This window comes from Miscanthus floridulus, chromosome 9, assembly GCF_019320115.1.
Source record: "Miscanthus floridulus cultivar M001 chromosome 9, ASM1932011v1, whole genome shotgun sequence".
NCBI classification, from domain to species: Eukaryota; Viridiplantae; Streptophyta; class Magnoliopsida; order Poales; family Poaceae; genus Miscanthus; species Miscanthus floridulus.
The window spans coordinates 112,498,227-112,516,031 of NC_089588.1; the positions used below are offsets into that span (position 1 = coordinate 112,498,227).

General features: G+C 44.0%; 1 protein-coding gene and 1 pseudogene across 2 annotated transcripts; both read right to left on the reverse strand.

Annotated features, from left to right (window-relative positions):
- Window positions 1-980: 980 nt before the first annotated feature.
- Window positions 981-1,846, reverse strand: LOC136480593 (disease resistance protein RGA5-like; annotated as a pseudogene).
- Window positions 1,847-8,737: 6,891 nt separating this feature from the next.
- On the reverse strand, window positions 8,738-14,354 carry LOC136484120 (disease resistance protein RGA5-like). Of its 2 annotated transcripts, XM_066481306.1 has the most exons (6): window positions 14,068-14,354; window positions 13,147-13,975; window positions 10,785-12,734; window positions 10,590-10,658; window positions 9,476-9,561; window positions 8,738-8,870 (listed from the first exon to the last, which is right to left on the reverse strand). In XM_066481306.1, the coding sequence occupies exons 2-3, from the start codon at window positions 13,959-13,961 to the stop codon at window positions 10,796-10,798; spliced, it is 2,754 nt and encodes a 917-aa protein (XP_066337403.1). In that variant the 5' UTR covers window positions 13,962-13,975; window positions 14,068-14,354; the 3' UTR covers window positions 8,738-8,870; window positions 9,476-9,561; window positions 10,590-10,658; window positions 10,785-10,795. The 2 variants fall into 2 exon arrangements, with proteins under 2 accessions (XP_066337403.1, XP_066337402.1); XM_066481305.1 differs by lacking the exon at window positions 8,738-8,870 and having other exon boundaries at window positions 9,242-9,561.
- Between the last annotated feature and the right edge of the window lie 3,451 nt (window positions 14,355-17,805).

A 17,805-nucleotide genomic window follows, 5' to 3' on the forward strand; every position in this document is an offset into this window, starting at 1 on the left:
GTGTGGATAAATCGCAACTCGCTTTTATTGTAAATGATATAAAACATGTGTCTAGAATGCGAGCAGAGGTGAGATTCCAGTTTGTGAGGAGAGAGCAAAATGAAATCGCTCATGAACTCGCGCAGCTGGCGAAACGCACGTCACACTCAGCAGAGTGGCATGCGCAGGTTCCCCAATGCGTGGAGTCGTTGATTGCGAAAGATTGTAACCTATTTCATGAGTAATCAATAGAGCTCTCTCCTTTCTCGCAAAAAAAAAAAGAATACCCTTGCGCTTTGTTCTTGTTCTTTCCAGGTTTGCTGGATCGCCAACGGAAGATTATTTATTGACCCTGCACGGATGATCGCATTGTTGACGTCAGCAAGCGTTATCAGTACTCGAAACAAGATAGTAGAAAAAAAAAGAGCAGCCTTTATTACAAGTGTCAGCAAAAGACAATAATACCAGATAAACTTAAAATTGAGTAAAATTTAGCACAGTAATAGTGCTTAAGATACCAAATGTAATCCATTCAATTAAATCATTTTTAAATGTTCTTCAACATTCGCATAGCCGATTCTGTCAGTTCCAGGTTCTTAACTTTTTGTCTAAAATGCAGGTCATAATCGCTGTAAGTCTCATTGTTCTCCAACGTTTTAAAATTTTAATTAACAAATTCGGTTTAATTAGAGGTTGCAATTTACTAACAAACAACTAATTGCGGGTTGCAGCAAGGTGAATCTGAATCAGAGAAACAGGAGAAATAATGGTTCGCGGAAGGGGAAAACGAAAGAGGCAATAAAAAAAACAACAATTGTAGGCAGCGCACATTCACCTCTTTATGTTGCCCACGCCCACCATTGGCTGATTCGGATGGCTTTGTAGCTGCACAATTAGAAATCCTTTTCCCAATCCATCAACGGCAATCTGAAACCGAGATAGAACCGACGTAGAAGAAAATAAGTTTAGAAGAAAGGGGAAACAACAAAAGGATGATTGGATCAATGGATTTCAGAACTATGGTAGGTAGAGTATAGCACACCTGTGCCTTGAACTTGTTTCCTGCTTATCCGAAGTTGTGGTTGATTGGGATGGATTTTAGTGACATGCTTTAGCGCAGCCACCAATTCCTCGTTGTTGGCGGCTTCAGAATCCAAATACAAAAAAACCTCCTGGAGCGAAGCAAGGTTCCCTAGGTCTAAGTCGAGGTCACCGTCATAGCTGCTGGCGATTTCTCTCGCCCCTCGTACGCACAGCCATAACTCAAGGCTTCTAAGATTAGGCATAGCCCCATGCTGATACACCACAGACCCAACAAATCCATGGAACTCGCATTGCTTCAGGCATGCAAACGAATCAGCACCAACGACAAACCCCGCAAGGATTCCGAGATCCTTGGTCTACAAGCAGACTTAGATAGCGGAGAGCAGGAAACTTCCCGAGGATGTCGAGATCGGCCTGATGTACCTCCCTTACGGCGATTGATAGCCTGGAGAGGTTCGGCAGATGCGACGAATTCATCCATGGTGGTAGCGTTGAGAACCAGCTGCGCCGTTGTGTATCCAGGCTCCGGAGACGTCCAGGGGCGACCTAGGCATCCAATCCACCGACGTTCCTTTGATCACCCAGGCCCTAGATAACAAGATCTTGCTTGGATCCTTTGCAGCTTGTGTAGGCACTCGAAGTCCAGCTTGCCGTTCCATTCGTGCAATAAAATATGGAGTACCCTCAGTTCCATTAGCTGACCCAGCTCTTCTATAATGTCTATGTTGGATTCATCATCGCTTAAAGCTGACAGCTCTTCAAGCCTCCTTAGGCTCCCAATACCTTTTGGCACTCTGGTTGACAGGCTGATGTCCAGGCACATCAAATGTTTGAGCTGAACAACATTTGATGACAAGTAAGAAATTATATTCTCCGAAATGTCCACTACTTGAAGAAATTGTAAGTTTCCTATTTCTTCAGGGAGCTCCACCACTACGGGAAACTGGTAATTTACCGAGTGTCGAATACTTTGCCGAGTGCCAAATATCGGGCACTCGGCAAAGACTCAGTTTGCCAAGTGCAGCCGTCGGCAAATTAAAACACTCGGCAAAGGCTATTTTGCCAAGTGCCTAGTACTCGGCAAAATATAGGCACTCGGCAGACCTTAATATGCCAGAGTGTCAGGCCCTCGGCAAACTAGAGCACTCGGCAAATATTGTTAGAGGCATAACGGACCCAACGCCTTCAACTTTGCCAAGTGCCAGGCGTTAGGCACTCGGCAAATAATTAAGTTTGCCGAGTGCCACGGATTGGCACTCGGCAATTTTTTTTTATTTTGGCCACCAATTTTTTTTGGTAGCCCTACAACAGTACCAGGAACCACATATTCAAATTTTGCACATTTTGACTGATTTTTTCTATATTTCATTAGTTTATTCCATTTTGTTGATTTTTTCGGAAAATACGAGTTTGAACTGCAGGTGCATCGAATATTGGATTTGAATGATTCAAAAAATGGCATTCATGTTTGTGAGTGTAAGTTTAGGCCAAATCCAGGAACTGACCTGAAATTTCTATCAACTTGCTCACGGGGCAACGCCACCAAATTGCGTGCGAGATGTTTTTTAATTCCATAAAATGCAAACGAAATCGAAAAAACATGAAACTTGTGGAGATGCCGTGTTATCGTATGGGTAGGCTGTGGTAAAAATTTGAGAAAGTTTCGAGCACGTTGTATTTGTTCCCTTGATATGTGGTTGTCGGCCATCGTGTCGATTTTTTCTTGCAGGTTTTGGAAACCTCCCCGTACAGGGGAGGTTCTGCCGAAATTTTCAACTTATAGTATTGTGTTTCTTCTTTTGCAGAGAAGAGCACGTCAGAGGGGACTCGGCGACCCCGATCCTCTTCATCGGCGTTGCGGGTCTGCCTACACAGCATCGCCTTGTCATTGCCCTGACTCGCCACTGCCCCGCTAGCCTGACTCCACCGCCACCCTAGGTATAAATAAGCCCTCCTCCCGTATCATTGTCTTAGATCGCGTAACCCAGTTAGACGTCTCCCGTCCGAAAGAGATACGGTCGTAGGTATGTGGATCTTTGCATATCTACGACCGTATCTGTTTCAGATTGTCCATGTTTTTTAGACAGCCCGCGGATGCGTAGATGGGTTAGTTTCCATGGTTTGCTTCGGTCCGAGACCGAGTTTCGGCAGCTCTTCCATGTTGTTCTCCGGATACACACTCTCCTTGCCAGGACGTGTATCGGGAGAACAACGGGGAGGTGCTGCCGAAATTCCATCTCGGATAGGAGTAGAGCATGGAGACTAACCTCATCTACACATCCGCGGGTGGGATTAGGACCTATCCTTCACCTATTAGATAGTAGGAACGCCGTGTAGATACAATTACTGGTTTTATTACTCGCTTATATATATATATATATATATATATATATATATATATATATATATATATATATATATATATATATATATATATCAGAGGATGGATAACCGTGACTGGATGTACACGGGCCACGCAGAGATGACCCCAGAATGGATGTGCAATACCTCTCTTTCTTAGACCATGCATTTGGCCCGGCTGCTCAAGGGGCGAGTCGGATGCCGTGTCCCTGGAGCAAATATGATCTTTGCAAGTTTAGATTCACGCCAAACTATACCCGCTGGATCTTCCATGGTGAAGCGGATCGTATGATAGAGGAGGTGGTGAGACAACGCCTCGAGGATTTTGATGGTGATGCCGGGGTACCAGACATGATGGATGACTTTCATGAGGCACAGTTTGGTGAAGGAATGGAGGAGGAACCAGAGGAAACCGCAAAGGCGTTCTATGACATGATGTCTTCGGCACAGCAGCCCCTTCACGAAAAGACCGAGGTTTCACGACTGGATGCCGTTGGACGCCTAATGGGGTTCAAGTCGCAGTATAGCCTGAGTCGAGACGCCTTCGATGCTATGTTGGCATTTGTTGGGACCCTGCTTCTGGAGGGTCATGTTCTGACGAAGAACATGTACGAGTCATAGAAACTTCTTCGTGCACTGAAGATGCCATATCAGCAGATCCATGCTTGTCCGAATGGTTGCGTCCTATTTAGGAAACAACACGAGAAAGCAACGCACTGTCCAAAGTGCAAATCATCTAGGTTTCTGGAGGTAGACTCTAGTGATGGCCAGAAGAAGCAGCTTGATATCCCTGAGAAGGTCCTATGGTACCTTCCTTTCATACCGAGGATCCAACGGCTATTCATGATATAGGAGTCCGCCAAACAGATGGCATGACACAAAAATGGCAAAAGATACAATTCTGAGAAGATGGTACATCCATCCGATGGTGATGCATGGGTCCACTTTGATGGTAAACATCCCGATAAAGCTGAGGAGGCTCGGAATGTACGTGTAGCACTGGCAACAGATAGGTTCAATCCGTATGGAATGATGGCGGCCCCGTACACTTGTTGGCCGTGTTCGTGATCCCCCTAAATCTTCCCCCCGGCGTCATGTTTCAACCCAAGAACGTATTCCTGTCGCTCATAATTCCCGGACACCCGGGGAACAATATGGGAGTGTTCATGGAGTCTCTGATTGACGAATTGATCGATGCTTGGGAAAACGGGGTACTGACATACGACCGAGCTACAAAGAGGAACTTCAAAATGCATGTCTGGTACCAGTACTCCCTGCATGACTTCCTAGCGTATGGCATATTCTACGGGTGGTGTGTTCACGGGAAGTTCCCATGCCCAGTATGCAAGGAAGCTGTGAGGTTCAATTGGTTGAAGAAGGGTGGCAAGTTCTCTTCGTTCGACCAACATCGTCGATTCCTCCCTTCTAACCAACCATTCAGACGAGACATCAAGAACTTCACGAAAGGTGTTTGAGTCACTGACCCTACACCTCAGATGATGACCGGCGCCGAGGTTCATGCTCAAATAGAGGCTCTCAAAATTGATGACAACAAAGGTGGTTTTATTGGATATGGTCAGGATCACATGTGGACTCATATATCGGGCTTGACTAGGCTCCCCTATTTCAATGACCTCCTTCTTCCACACAACATTGATGTAATGCACACTGAAAAGAATGTCGCCGAGGCACTTTGGGCAACACTCATGGACATTCCTGATAAGACAAAGGACAACGTTAAGGCTAGACTGGACCTGGCGACGTTGTGCGATAGACCAAAGCTAGTGATGAAGCCTTCTGCGCCCGGCAAGAAATGGAAAAGGCCTCATGCCGATTTCGTCTTGAAAAAGGACGAAAGGAAGGAGGTATTGTGGTGGATCCAGACGTTAATGTTTCCTGATGGGTATGCGACGAATCTGAGGAGGGGAGTGAACTTGTCTACTATGCGAGTCTTAGGGATGAAGAGTCATGACTACCACATATGGATTGAACGGCTTCTTCCTGCCATGACCCAGGGATATGTCCCCGAGAATGTCTAGCGTGTGCTGGCAGAGTTGAGCTATTTCTTTCGTCAGCTTTGTGCCAAGGTGTTATCTCGAGCCGTGGTTGTTGACTTAGAGAAAGTGGCACCTGTGTTGCTCTACAAGTTGGAGAAGATCTTTCCACCCGGCTTCTTCATGCCGATGCAGCATTTGATTTTGCACCTACCGTACGAGGCATGAATGGGGGGTCCCGTGCAGGCCCGTTGGTGCTATCCAATCGAGAGATGTCTAAAGGTTCTTCGCAAAAAGTGTAGAAATCAAGCCAAAATTGAGGCGTCCGTGGCAGCGGCATTCATTATGGAGGAGGTGTCAAACTTCACAATAGCATACTATAAGGACAACCTTCCAAGTGTGCACAATCCACCCCCTCATTACAACGCCGACGAGAGTTCATCGAACCTCAGCCTTTTCAAAGGGCAACTCAGAAGCGCAAGCGCATCGAGCACCAAGACCTTGCAGTATGATGAGTGGCGCACTATCATGTTGTATGTGTTGTTGAACCTTGACAAAGTGAACCCGTATTTGCGGTAAGTTCTCAATGAGCTTGTTACATACGTCGTCACTATCCTCCATCCATCCAACCCCCTTGTCTCTCGTTTTTTTAGGGAATTTTTGGATAAGTACTGGCAAGAGGATTGGGCTCCTTCCCCTCAAGAACAAGATAGCCTTCTCAAAGATGGTGTGCCCGATTTCATTTTCTGGTTTAGTAAGAAGGTACCGTCCAATTTACCTCGTTCTATCTTTGACTCACCACTTTGCTCGTACGAGCGAGTAATGTAACGATCTATCTGGCCTCACCTTGTAGGCCAGCACGGATGCGGAAATGAGTGATGAGTTGAGACAGGTTGCCAATGGCTTCGCCTATAAGGTCAAGTCATTTACCGTTTATGATGTGAATGGATATCGCTTTCACATAACAAGACACGAACAGAGTCGCCCAAACCGAAGAACCACGAATACCGGAGTTTGTACGCCTGGCACCGATGACCGCGACTACTATGGCATAGTCGAAGAAATATACGAGCTCAGATTTGAGGGTTGCAAACCTCTTAGTCCAGTCGTATTCAAATGCCATTGGTTCGATCCTGATGTAACGAGAACGACCCTTGAGCTTGGGCAAGTCGAAATTTGGCAAGATTCCGTCTATCGAGGCGACGATGTCTGTATTGTGGCTCAACAGGCCACGCAAGTTTATTATCTCCCATGGGCATGCCAAAAAGACCCTAATCTTATGGGCTGGTACCTTGTGCACAAGGTATCGCCGCACGGTAAAGTGCATGTCCCGAACGATGAGGATTACAACTTTGACCCAAACACATACGATGGAGAGTTCTATCAACCAGAGGGGCTAGAAGGGAGGTTTGACATAGACATGTCTTCGCTGATGGGCATGGAAGTAGATAATGACATTGATGAGGACGATGGAGATGAGGACGATGGAGATGAGGTGCAAAATGCCAACGACTTACAAATGCTTGAGCAATTATGTTTAGGCGATGACAATGATGACAACGTTGGAGATGAGGCCGATTTTTTTGACAATATTGATAGTGATGCCGATGACAACGAGGGAGATGATGACAATGAGGGAGATGATGACGAGGGAGATTATTTCTAATTCATGTAATACTATATTATTATTATTATTATTATTATTAATTTGCAATTATGTTTCGTTCATTTTCCATCTCTTTATAAGGACTTACAAATTCATTTTGCATCTTTGTAATTGCAGGAACTCGACAAAATGCCTGGGGGAAGGCAGAGGCGTCTCCACTCGCTCTACGTGACACCCCCCCGCTCAGGAGGACGAGGAGCCGCCGGCGGAGACGTCAACGAGGAGGACTAGGACCGGCTGCCCCCGCGGCCGTCTGAGGACGAGGCCTACGCCTCGCGCCCCATCGCCCGAGGAGGACTAGGTGGTGGCCTCCGGGGATGAGGGCGACCAGGGGGCGGCCGCGGGGGATGAGGATGACCAGGCGGCGACAGCAGGGGGTTCCGCTTCATCTGGCCATGAGGAGGCGGCGACAGCAGGGGGTTCCTCTTCCTCTAGTGGGTCGACCGTCTACTTGCGCGGGCCGTCGACCCTCCCGCGGAGGCCAATCCCAGTTCACCAGCGCCCGATGATTCGACCCGTGGGTGACGGGTATGTAACCATTCATGTTTTCTCTACTTGTTCATATGACATGTTGACAATCAAAATGGAGACTAATAATTCTTCTTAATGACTCGTGCAGCAACTGGGAAGTTGTGTCCGGAGCCGGCCAGGTACGCCAGATCAATGGCATCCTGAGCCTTCTGATTCGGGAGCACTACCCTGGCATGGTCACCGTCGCAGGCACCAACGGCAATGTGACTATGCCACCCTGGACGTGGGACCACTTTGCCCTCGCCACGGACAACGTCGTAGGCACCAAGGCGGCGCGGATTAAGCAGGAGCACTGGGTAAGTCTTCATCGCACTACATTGGTCAATTTATTGTATTCATTGGTCGTTCTTAAAATAATGAAATGATACATGATGCATGTATGCAGGACTTCTTCAGGTGCGCCCCGGGGTACGAGGCCCGGGCGGAGCGAGTGTTGGACAAGGTCTGCAGGAACCAACACTCAGACCTGTACCACGAGACGCGGCTCCAGTGCATCATCAACTACAACGGGAATGTCCAAGGCACTTGTTAAGGTTGTAACAATGTGAAAGATCACAATGTCGTAAATCCATCACACGTAAAACTTGGGAACTCCTAAGGACCGGTATTATTAGACTAGAGGTCAGTCGTAGGACAACAACTGATCTTACTTGTTGCAAGCTCCTAGTTGTCAGAGTCATAGAACCGTCTTCCTTGCCATCTTGAATTGATAACCTCCTAATGTTACTTGTTGGAGACATCTGATCCATACCATTTAATATAGTAACAAATTTTGCTTCACTTGACAAGGAGCAGAAAAGGTCAAGCACCATGTCATGTACACGACATTCATATACCTTGTCATATGGGTTGGATCATATTTATGTTTATGAGCTCATTGAAGTAACTCTCTCCGATTTCAAATAGGCTCTTGCCTTGTTTTTTTCACACTGGATAAAACCTTCCACAATCCATATCCATATCAAACAATTTTTTTGAACTTCGTAATCTTCAGGAAACATATTGAAATATAATAAGCAAGTCCTCAGATTGGATGGCATATTATAATAGCTAAATGACAAAATCTTTCTCATATTCTCCACATCAAAATTGTCCTCAAGACCAATACCAATGGAATGGTACACCTCATACCAGTAAGGAAATCTCTGATTACGTCGATGAGCCGCCTCTCATCCAATGTTTCTCCATTGATGTTCTTGCTAAGATCATACAACTATCCCTTGAACTAGCAGGAACCCCGCGCGTTGCCGCGGGCTATAGTCCGATCGCATTGTGAATCGTCTATTACCTATCAACTGGTTGACAACAATTTCATTAAAAATATCAGCATGCTGATGTCCAATGGATAGATATATAGAAGCAAGATTTATCACCATGACATGGAACAGATAAGCTGGCAACAGAAAAGTTATTTCTGAAACCTTTAACCATTGAAAATAGAGCAACCTGAGAGCACATATATATGTAGACTATGAAATTAAGCATACTAACATGGAACCACATTTTTTGTCTACTCGTTATAATTTCATTTAGCAGAAGATAGCATGGATCATTAAGTTTTAAATTTATAAAACTAGCAGCGATCAAATAATTTGGATTCAACAAAAGACATTAAGCTATCTGATTGATCAAGGGATGTCATGATATTAACATCAAGCCTTCTCTATGTCACACCCGATTCTGAAGGGATAAACCAGGTGCATATTACATGTGTGCCAGGATCAATTTCCACACATGCAATGACTTCATTAAAGGTCCAAAACACAGTGTCCGTACAAAAGAGCGTTAGCGAGTACAAGGATCATTATTACAAGCCTTTATCAAAGTCTAGCGGCAACATAAACGATAGCATCCAACGAAAGGTAAAGACGATGACGACATTGTAGCGGATCCACCTCACCACAGGAAGGTCGACGGCAGGAACACGAGCCTAACACCCAGGTAGATCTTCAGGAAACGCCTCCCAATCTTGTGTATCCGAGCAGCCTTTATTTTGTGATTATAGCAAGGGTGAGTCCATGTCGAACTCAGCAAGTACATGCGGAAAATAAATGATATGCAAAGCTTAAAACCAAGGTAGGCTGACTCAGGCTTACTGCGGATTGGCATTTTAGTTGGCAAATTTTATTAGTACAACCTGATTACTAAGATGAGTGAAAGATCTCAACCATTAATTATCATGAAGAACATTATTATATCATCATCATATACCGAGGTAGCCACCTCCATCCGAAGAAACATCACCTGCTGTTCAAGTGTCCATATTCTAATCAGTTGAGGGTCTGGGCTGCTCATAACCGTGAGCACGGCTAATATACCATGTTTAAAACACTGCAGAGATGTACATCTTTACCCTCAAGTCGTGATCCCCATATGCCTGAGGTTATCAGCCCCGAAACACTACCGAGGTGAGTAGGCAGGGTCTCACTACGAGACTGTTCACAGGTTCTAATTAATAGAATGCAACCCGCAAGGTTTTGCCTAGGCGCCAAAAGCCGTCCCCGTAGCCACGGGACCCGAACATCCGCAACTTAATATTCATTACCTAGGTTGCTCTCTTACGCCTACCCGATAAGCTACACCCTACTAGTAGAGGTCCTGCTAATATGTCAAGCCAGAGCCATATGGCTTGAGGATGTACGGTAAGTCTCAGGTGGTCGCTCCACGAACCGGTCCTTAGGGAGAGTAGACACGAGTACCCCTGAAACAGGGAAGGGCTCCAGTACTCATTCCCCCTTTCACCTTAAACCAAGTTGCTATAAAAGCATCTTTTAAACATCATCATGTTGCAATAAGCCATAGTCAAGATTATGTTTATCATCATGTGTCGTTGCGGGTGGAGCAGCTAAGCATAACTACACAACCCATGATAAAACCCCAGGGGTAACAAGGAAGGTAAAAGTAGGGCTAGTTAGGTCCATAGGGTTTACATAATTGAGACACATGCAATGTAAGTAAAGGTGAATTAAATAGTGAATAGGTAATCAAGATGATCAAATGGTGCCTGCACTTGCCTTGATCAAGCTCAGGCTGCTCAAACTCCTCTGGGACTTGTTCCTCGTCTCCCACGAACAGATCGTCCTCTAAACGCATCAAGCATCACACACGGGAGCAAAACATGCAAGCAAACATGCATTTAATTAGAACAGTACACCATTACATTGAATCAGAAGTAAACATGCTCATAAAACTGTTCTACGCGTCGAGACCTGGATTTTTTTCATCCGCATATCTGATGCTTGGGAAGATTGGGATGGATTTCAACTGCATGCCTCAGCGCAGCCTCCAATTCCCTTACCTCTTCCTTGTTAGCGCCTCTAGAACGCAAATAAATTTTGACATCCTGGAGTGATGACAGGTTTCCCAGACCCAACTCAGGACCATCACCGTTGCAGGTGATTTGTCTAGCTGCCTGTACACAGAACTCAAAGTTAAGAATTTCCAGCCTTGGCATAGCTCCTTGCTGAAACACTATAGGCCTTATAGATCCTCCGAACTGGAACAATACAAGGCATGGGAATAATCCAGCACCAATGATGAATCCCCCAAGTGTTCCAAGATTTTTTGGATCCACTGACAGTTTTAGCACACGGAGAGCTGGCAACCTCCCAAGGGTTTCGAGATTGACCTGCCCTAAATCCCTCACAGCAATGGATAGGTATACAAGGTCCAGTAGATAAGACTGATTCATCCTTGCTGGCAGTGTTGAGAACCAGCATGGCCATTCTATATCCAATCTACAGAGATGTCGAGGGGCAACCCAGGCATCCAATCCACCAAAGTCCCATTGATTATCTCCAAAAGTCTTGATGTATAGATATTCGATATTTTGCAGTTTGGATAGGCACTCCACCAGCTTGCCACTCCAACCAATGAACAGCAAAATATGAAGCACTCTCAGTTTCATTAGCTGGCCCAACTCTTCTATAATGTCAATGGAGACGGTAATGTCTAAAGTTGACAGCACTTCAAGGTTTGTTAGGCTCCCAATCCCATTTGGCACTCTTGTAAACTCATCAATGTACAGGCACATCAAATCTTTGAGCTGAAGAACAGTTGATGGCAAGCTAAACATATTGTTGCCCCTCACATCCAAAGTCTGTAGAAATTTTAGGTTTCCTATTTGTTTAGGAAGCTGAGCAATGTGTGTGGCACATAGTCCTAGGTACCTCAAGTGAAATAAATGCTTAAGGTACTTAAGGCTGTAACCTCGTGAAAGATCACAATCTTGTAAATTCAGGACTCGTAAAACTCGGAATCTCTGAAGGTCTGGCATTACACAAAATGCTGATGGAAAGACAACAGCTGACCTTACATGTTCCAAGCTTCCAATATCCATAGCGTTATCTTCTTTACCATATTGAAGAGACAACCTCCTAAACAACTTTAATGGAGATGTGTACCACACACCATTTAATATAGTATAATTTTCTTCACTTGACAAGAAGCGAATAAGATCGTGCACCATATCATGTACATGACAAGCATATATCAAGCCAGTGTACCTCTCATATATAGGTTGGATCATACCTCTGTTCATGAGTTCATTGAAGTAACTGTCGCCAATTGCAAATAGACTCTTACCTTGGTTTTCACATTGAATAAAGCCTTCGGCTATCCACATCCATATCAAACGATCTTTTTCAATTTTATAATCTTCCGGAAACATGCTTAAATATAATAAGCAAGTTCTCAGATGGGAGGGCATTTCATAATAGCTAAGTGATAATATCTTTCTCATATTAACCACATCAGTACTATCGCTAAGACCAGTGCCAATAGAGTTGTACACATCATACCAATCAATCTCATTTCTTGCTTTAGATGCTAGAAGACTAGCTATTGTAACAATAGCCAAGGGAACACCACCACATTTCTGTAGTATTCTCTTGGATACTTCAGCCAGCTCCTTATTCAGACATTTTTCTGTGTCTTCAATGTTGTCCTTGTTTTCGTTACCAAATATTCTTCTGTACAACAACTTTTGGGAGTTACTCAGGGAAAGGGGTTTCAACTTGTAAGCACCACCAACTTCTTCCGCAACACCAAAATTACGCGTTGTTGTGATAATTATGTATCCAATATCATTATCAGGAAAGGCACGTCTAATCGTTTGCCAGACTGAGATATCCCATATGTCATCAATAACAAGAAAATACCTACACACAGGGCAAGTTATTAGCAAAAACTAATAAAATTACGATGGGAAGTTCTATTGTTCGTGAACCAAATTGTGCCAATTAAGCTAACTGGAACAATGCAAATGAACTCATGAGTTAGACAAGATTAACATGTCCATAGACAAAATAAGTCGACTCAGAAGCTTAACCAAAAAAAAAAAAAAGACACCCAGGGAAAAAATCACTGTCATTGCTCATATTATTTCCACTGAACAATGATGTTTAAAACATAAATGGCTGTATTTTTTTATTTAACTAGGGCATGCATGCACATTTCTCATTAACCTTGTTTGGCCCTAGGACGTAGTATTATGATTGGAGGGCAAAACTCAACAGCGGCAAAACAATTCATATGCACACACTAATTGCAGGAATGCTTGGGCTTCCATACCTTTTATGTTGAAGGAATTCTCTGAGTTCATTGATGAGCTGCTGCTCGTAAACAAAAGTTTCATTGATGCTGTCATCGTATTTATTCCTATCAAGTTGATACAGGATGTCCTTGAATAGTTTATTCAAGTCAGGAGTTTGAGACACTGATACAAAAGCATAGCAATCGAATTGTGCACTAATCTTCTCATACACTGCATTAGCAAGAGTTGTCTTGCCCATCCCACCAAATCCAACAATGGAGACTATCTTGCCTTGCTGTGAGGGCACTCCGTTCTCTCCCATCAAAATCTTGATTAGCTCATCTCTAGTTTCATCAATGCCAACGAGCTCTTTAATCATTGTGTACTGAGAAAATAAACGTGGGTCCACAGTAGGTTTGGTAGGTTTGTCAACACCAAGGTTAACATCGTACCTGGGACACCTCTTGTGCACCTCTGAGACACGGATCTTGATGTCTCTGATCCCAGTAGCAATCATATAAAATTGGAATAAATGGATTTTGGCAATTATTGATCTCCGTATACGACTCAACTCTGATGACTCGTTGAGCTTGCCAGGTATCATGTGTGTGTCAATAATGTCCTCTATGTTATCAGACAGCTTGCTCAAATCTCTGGCCCAGATCTTGTCCTGGATGTTAAGCTGGTCTGTCGGTGTATTGGAGAGCTTCTTGAGGGCAAACTCCATGCTCTCGAGCTCAGATTGAAGAAACATAATCTCCTCTCTCATCCTCTTTGGCAGATTGTACTCGTCGGTGAGAAGAACACCAAGCCTGGTGATGACCCTCGATAGTGCCCCCGTTGCGGTCTCCATGGATCAGATATGTCCTGGGCAAACCCAAGGAGTGAGGCTACTGTGGGCATACCTAGGAGCTATTTGGATGGGCACAAAGGACGGAAGAGCGCGAGATAGAACTCACCGAGTCAACGGCCACCGCTGGTCGCGAATCCGGCTCCCCTTCTCGCCGGATCCGGCTTCGCGCCGGGTATCGACGGATCAAGCCGAGGAGCCACAGCCGCCTCCTGTTTTTTGTTCCAAGTTGCTCTCTAGCTGCTGCCTTGGAAGATGGAACAGATCAGAGAGGGGACAGGATCATCGTGACGCTACACCAAAAGGCAAAAAAATAATGCACCACCGCATTAATAATCTATTCCACCCATGATATCGATGCCCTCTCTTCTTCCACATGCCGCAGCATCTTTCTCTTTGCTCCGGGTGCCTACTGGTGACAGCTTTTTGTAGGCCCCTCCCATAGTGGCCATATCATCTTCTTTCCCCATTTCCATGTGGGTAAATTTGCTGTAGCACATTATTTAATATTGATATTTGCTTCTCCCTTCATTCCAAATTTTAAGTCATTCCAAAAATCTTGGAGAATCAGAGCATCTCTAGTTTGACCAAAATTATAGAAATAATTACAAAAAATTATGACCATTAAATAAGTATACTATGAAAATATAATTAATGAAGAATCTAATGATACTTAGTTAGTATCATAAATATTATTATCTTATCATATAAATTTGGTTAAACTTGAGATGCTTTGACTCTCCAAGATTCTTGGAATGACTTATAATTTGGGATGGAGGGAGTACTTAATATTGGCTTTGCTAGGAACACTTTTTAATCGTGGCAATTAGCCCCTTAGACACTATATTTACTAAATTTTGGAGAATTTACTAAAACTCTAATGTGTGAACAAATGTTTGGATTTTAGGGTCAGGTTTTAACGTGGGATCCACATATAGATCTATCCACACCGATCTCCATGAAGCATAAAACTGTATGGCACATCATTTCGAAAAACTTCTATCAAATTTGCTGAAACTTTTACAAGGAACATGAGATTTTAATTCTTTTAATCTGGGGGCTCACATGTAGCCATACTAATTATGATACTCCCTCTGTTCTAAAAAAAGGTTGTAATTTTAAAACAGTGTTGTGCTATATTAAGTTTGACAAATTTATATATAGAAAATAAAGAGTAAAATGCACCCTGGGTGCTTAAACTTTTCATGGATTCACACTTGGGTCCTTGAACAAAAAAAAGTGACCATCGCGTCCTCAATCTACTGTGGACTATCATCTAGGTCGTGACCTTTTATGTCCTTAAACTAATGTGGAACCCGAGTAGAGTTCCATATCTCACCACATCAACTCTATAAGCCTATTTTTTTAGAAACTCTATAAGCCTATTTAAAGGCAACATGATATGATCAGGCTCGAGTATATTTTCAGGCCATAATTATTTTCGGATTAAAGGCATTTTTGCGCACATGCATGCAAACATATTTACGTCGCTAGCCAATCATTCAGCAGAGCTCTCCATGCACGTTGATTATCTCCTTTGCTGGGGTACATGCACGTCACATTTCTGGGTACATGCACGTCACGTTTCTTTAACCGATGAAACGGCCAGCCAATATGTACGTATAATAATATATACAATGCTGAATATAATAAGTTTTCTTTTTAGTCATGTTCATCGGATCGGGATGTATTGGTAGTAGGAATAGGTGTTCAGGATCACAGAGAGACAGAGAGAAAGGGGGTGATAGGTTGCAAACGATCAAAAGCCGTAGTGGTCGAAGCTCCGGCCGGGGTTTCGTTGACGGACGCCATCTGCGCGCCAGCAGCGACGTTCGGTGGAGAGGGAGTCGGCGCTGTGGCGTCCTCGGCGGCGGCGTGTGCGTCGGGGTGGCGTTGCCGGTGTCGGTGGTGCTTCCCGTCGCTGGCAGCGCCCCTTCTCAAGATCGGGTCTAGGGTTAGAATGTCGGTGGGGTGACTGGCGGCGCGGTGAACCTCGTACCACGAGCCCCGGCCCCCACCTTTCCTTTATAGCGCTGTGCGACGGGGGCCCACCAACCATGTAGGGTTGGGCGCCCCCGATCAGGGCGCGAGAACAAGGCCCAGTTAGGCCGTTGGGCCTAACTGGTGGGAGATCAATCCTAACATTCTCCCCCTTGATCTCTCATCTATTCTTCGTTCTTGAATATCATACTCAAAACTTTCAATTCATATTTTTCTTGCTTCCATCCTATTTCATCACAGATTAGTGCATAGAACTGTCCTATCGTCACAGCAATTAGTGCCGTTAGACTAACAGCCACAATACAATTCTCCGTTTTGAAATGTAAACTTTCTTTGGGCCCTTCGTATGTTCAGGAATCATAGGTTTTCCCTTAAACCCATGCCGGCTACGTGTTCTCTGAACACGTTGGGTGGTAAGCCCTTTGTGAACGGATCCACGAGTATTTTCTCTGTACTTATATGCTCAAGATTTATTATATGATCCCGAACTTTATCTTTCACAACATAGTACTTTATGTCAATGTGTTTGGTAGCACCACTTGACCTATTGTTGTGAGCATACTGTACCGCTGGATTGTTATCACAATACAATCTTAGTGGTTCATTTATATCATCAATCACTTTCAATCCGGGTATGAATTTCTTCAGCCAATTCACCTGCCCCGTTGCCTCATAGCATGCTACAAACTCGGCATACATTGTCGAGGATGTAGTCACGGTTTGTTTGGAGCTTTTCCACGATATAGCCCCTCCTGCGAGAGTAAATACATATCCTGACGTGGATTTTCTTTCATCTCCCGCATAATCAGAATCTGAATACCCCTCTATTTGTAGGGAATCAGATCTTCTATACGTAAGCATGAGGCCTTTCGTACCCTGCAAATAACGCAGGACTTTCTTCACTAATTTCCAATGTTCAATTCCTGGATTCTTTTGATATCTGCCAAGTAACCCGGTAACAAAAGCTAAGTCAGGGCGTGTACACACTTGAGCATATTGTAAACTTCCAACAGCTGAAGCATACTGTACCGCTTTCATTCGGTCAATTTCATATTGGTTCTTAGGACACTGATGTTCCCCAAATCTATCGCCCTTGACTATAGGAGCAGGTGAAGGACTGCACGCATGCATACTAAATTTCTTCAGGACCTTTTCTATGTATGCCTTTTGCGATAATCCTAGAACCCCTTTTCTCCTGTCTCGGTGAATCTCTATTCCCAAAACGAACGAAGCCTCACCGAGATCTTTCATATCAAAGTTTGAGGACAAGAATTTCTTCGTTTCCATTAGTAGATTGATATCACTACTAGCAAGTAAGATATCATCCACATACAAAATTAGGAATATGTACTTTCCATTCTTGAACTTTGCATAAACACAATTGTCCTCAACATTTTCTTCAAACCCAAAACCTTTTATCGTTCTATCAAACTTCAAATACCACTGTCTTGAAGCTCGCTTCAATCCGTAGATTGATTTCTTCAGGCGGCATCCCATATTTTCCTTTCTTTTTACGACAAAACCTTTCGATTGTGCCATATAAACATTTTCTTCCAAATCTCCGTTTAGGAAAGCCGTCTTTACATCCATTTGATGTAACTCCAAATCATAGTGGGCTACAAGTGCCATTATAATTCTGAAAGAATCTTTACATGAGACTGGAGAAAACGTCTCATTGTAATCAATCCCTTCTCTTTGTGTGAAGCCTTTCGCCACAAGTCGCGCTTTAAATCTTTTTATATTTCCTTGGGAGTCATATTTCGTTTTGTAGACCCATTTACAGCCTACTGTTTTGACTCCTTTAGGAATATTTTCTAAGTCCCAAACTTTATTGGTACTCATTGAT

Bases quoted from the DNA above. Each gene is read 5' to 3' on its own strand.
- LOC136484120 (XM_066481306.1), bottom strand. From the start codon at position 13,961: ATGGAGACCGCAACGGGGGCACTATCGAGGGTCATCACCAGGCTTGGT. The intron at 12,735-13,146 runs GTATGGAAGCCC...CCCTGTGTGTAG, and splicing joins GAATTCCTTCAACATAAAAG to GTATTTTCTTGTTATTGATG.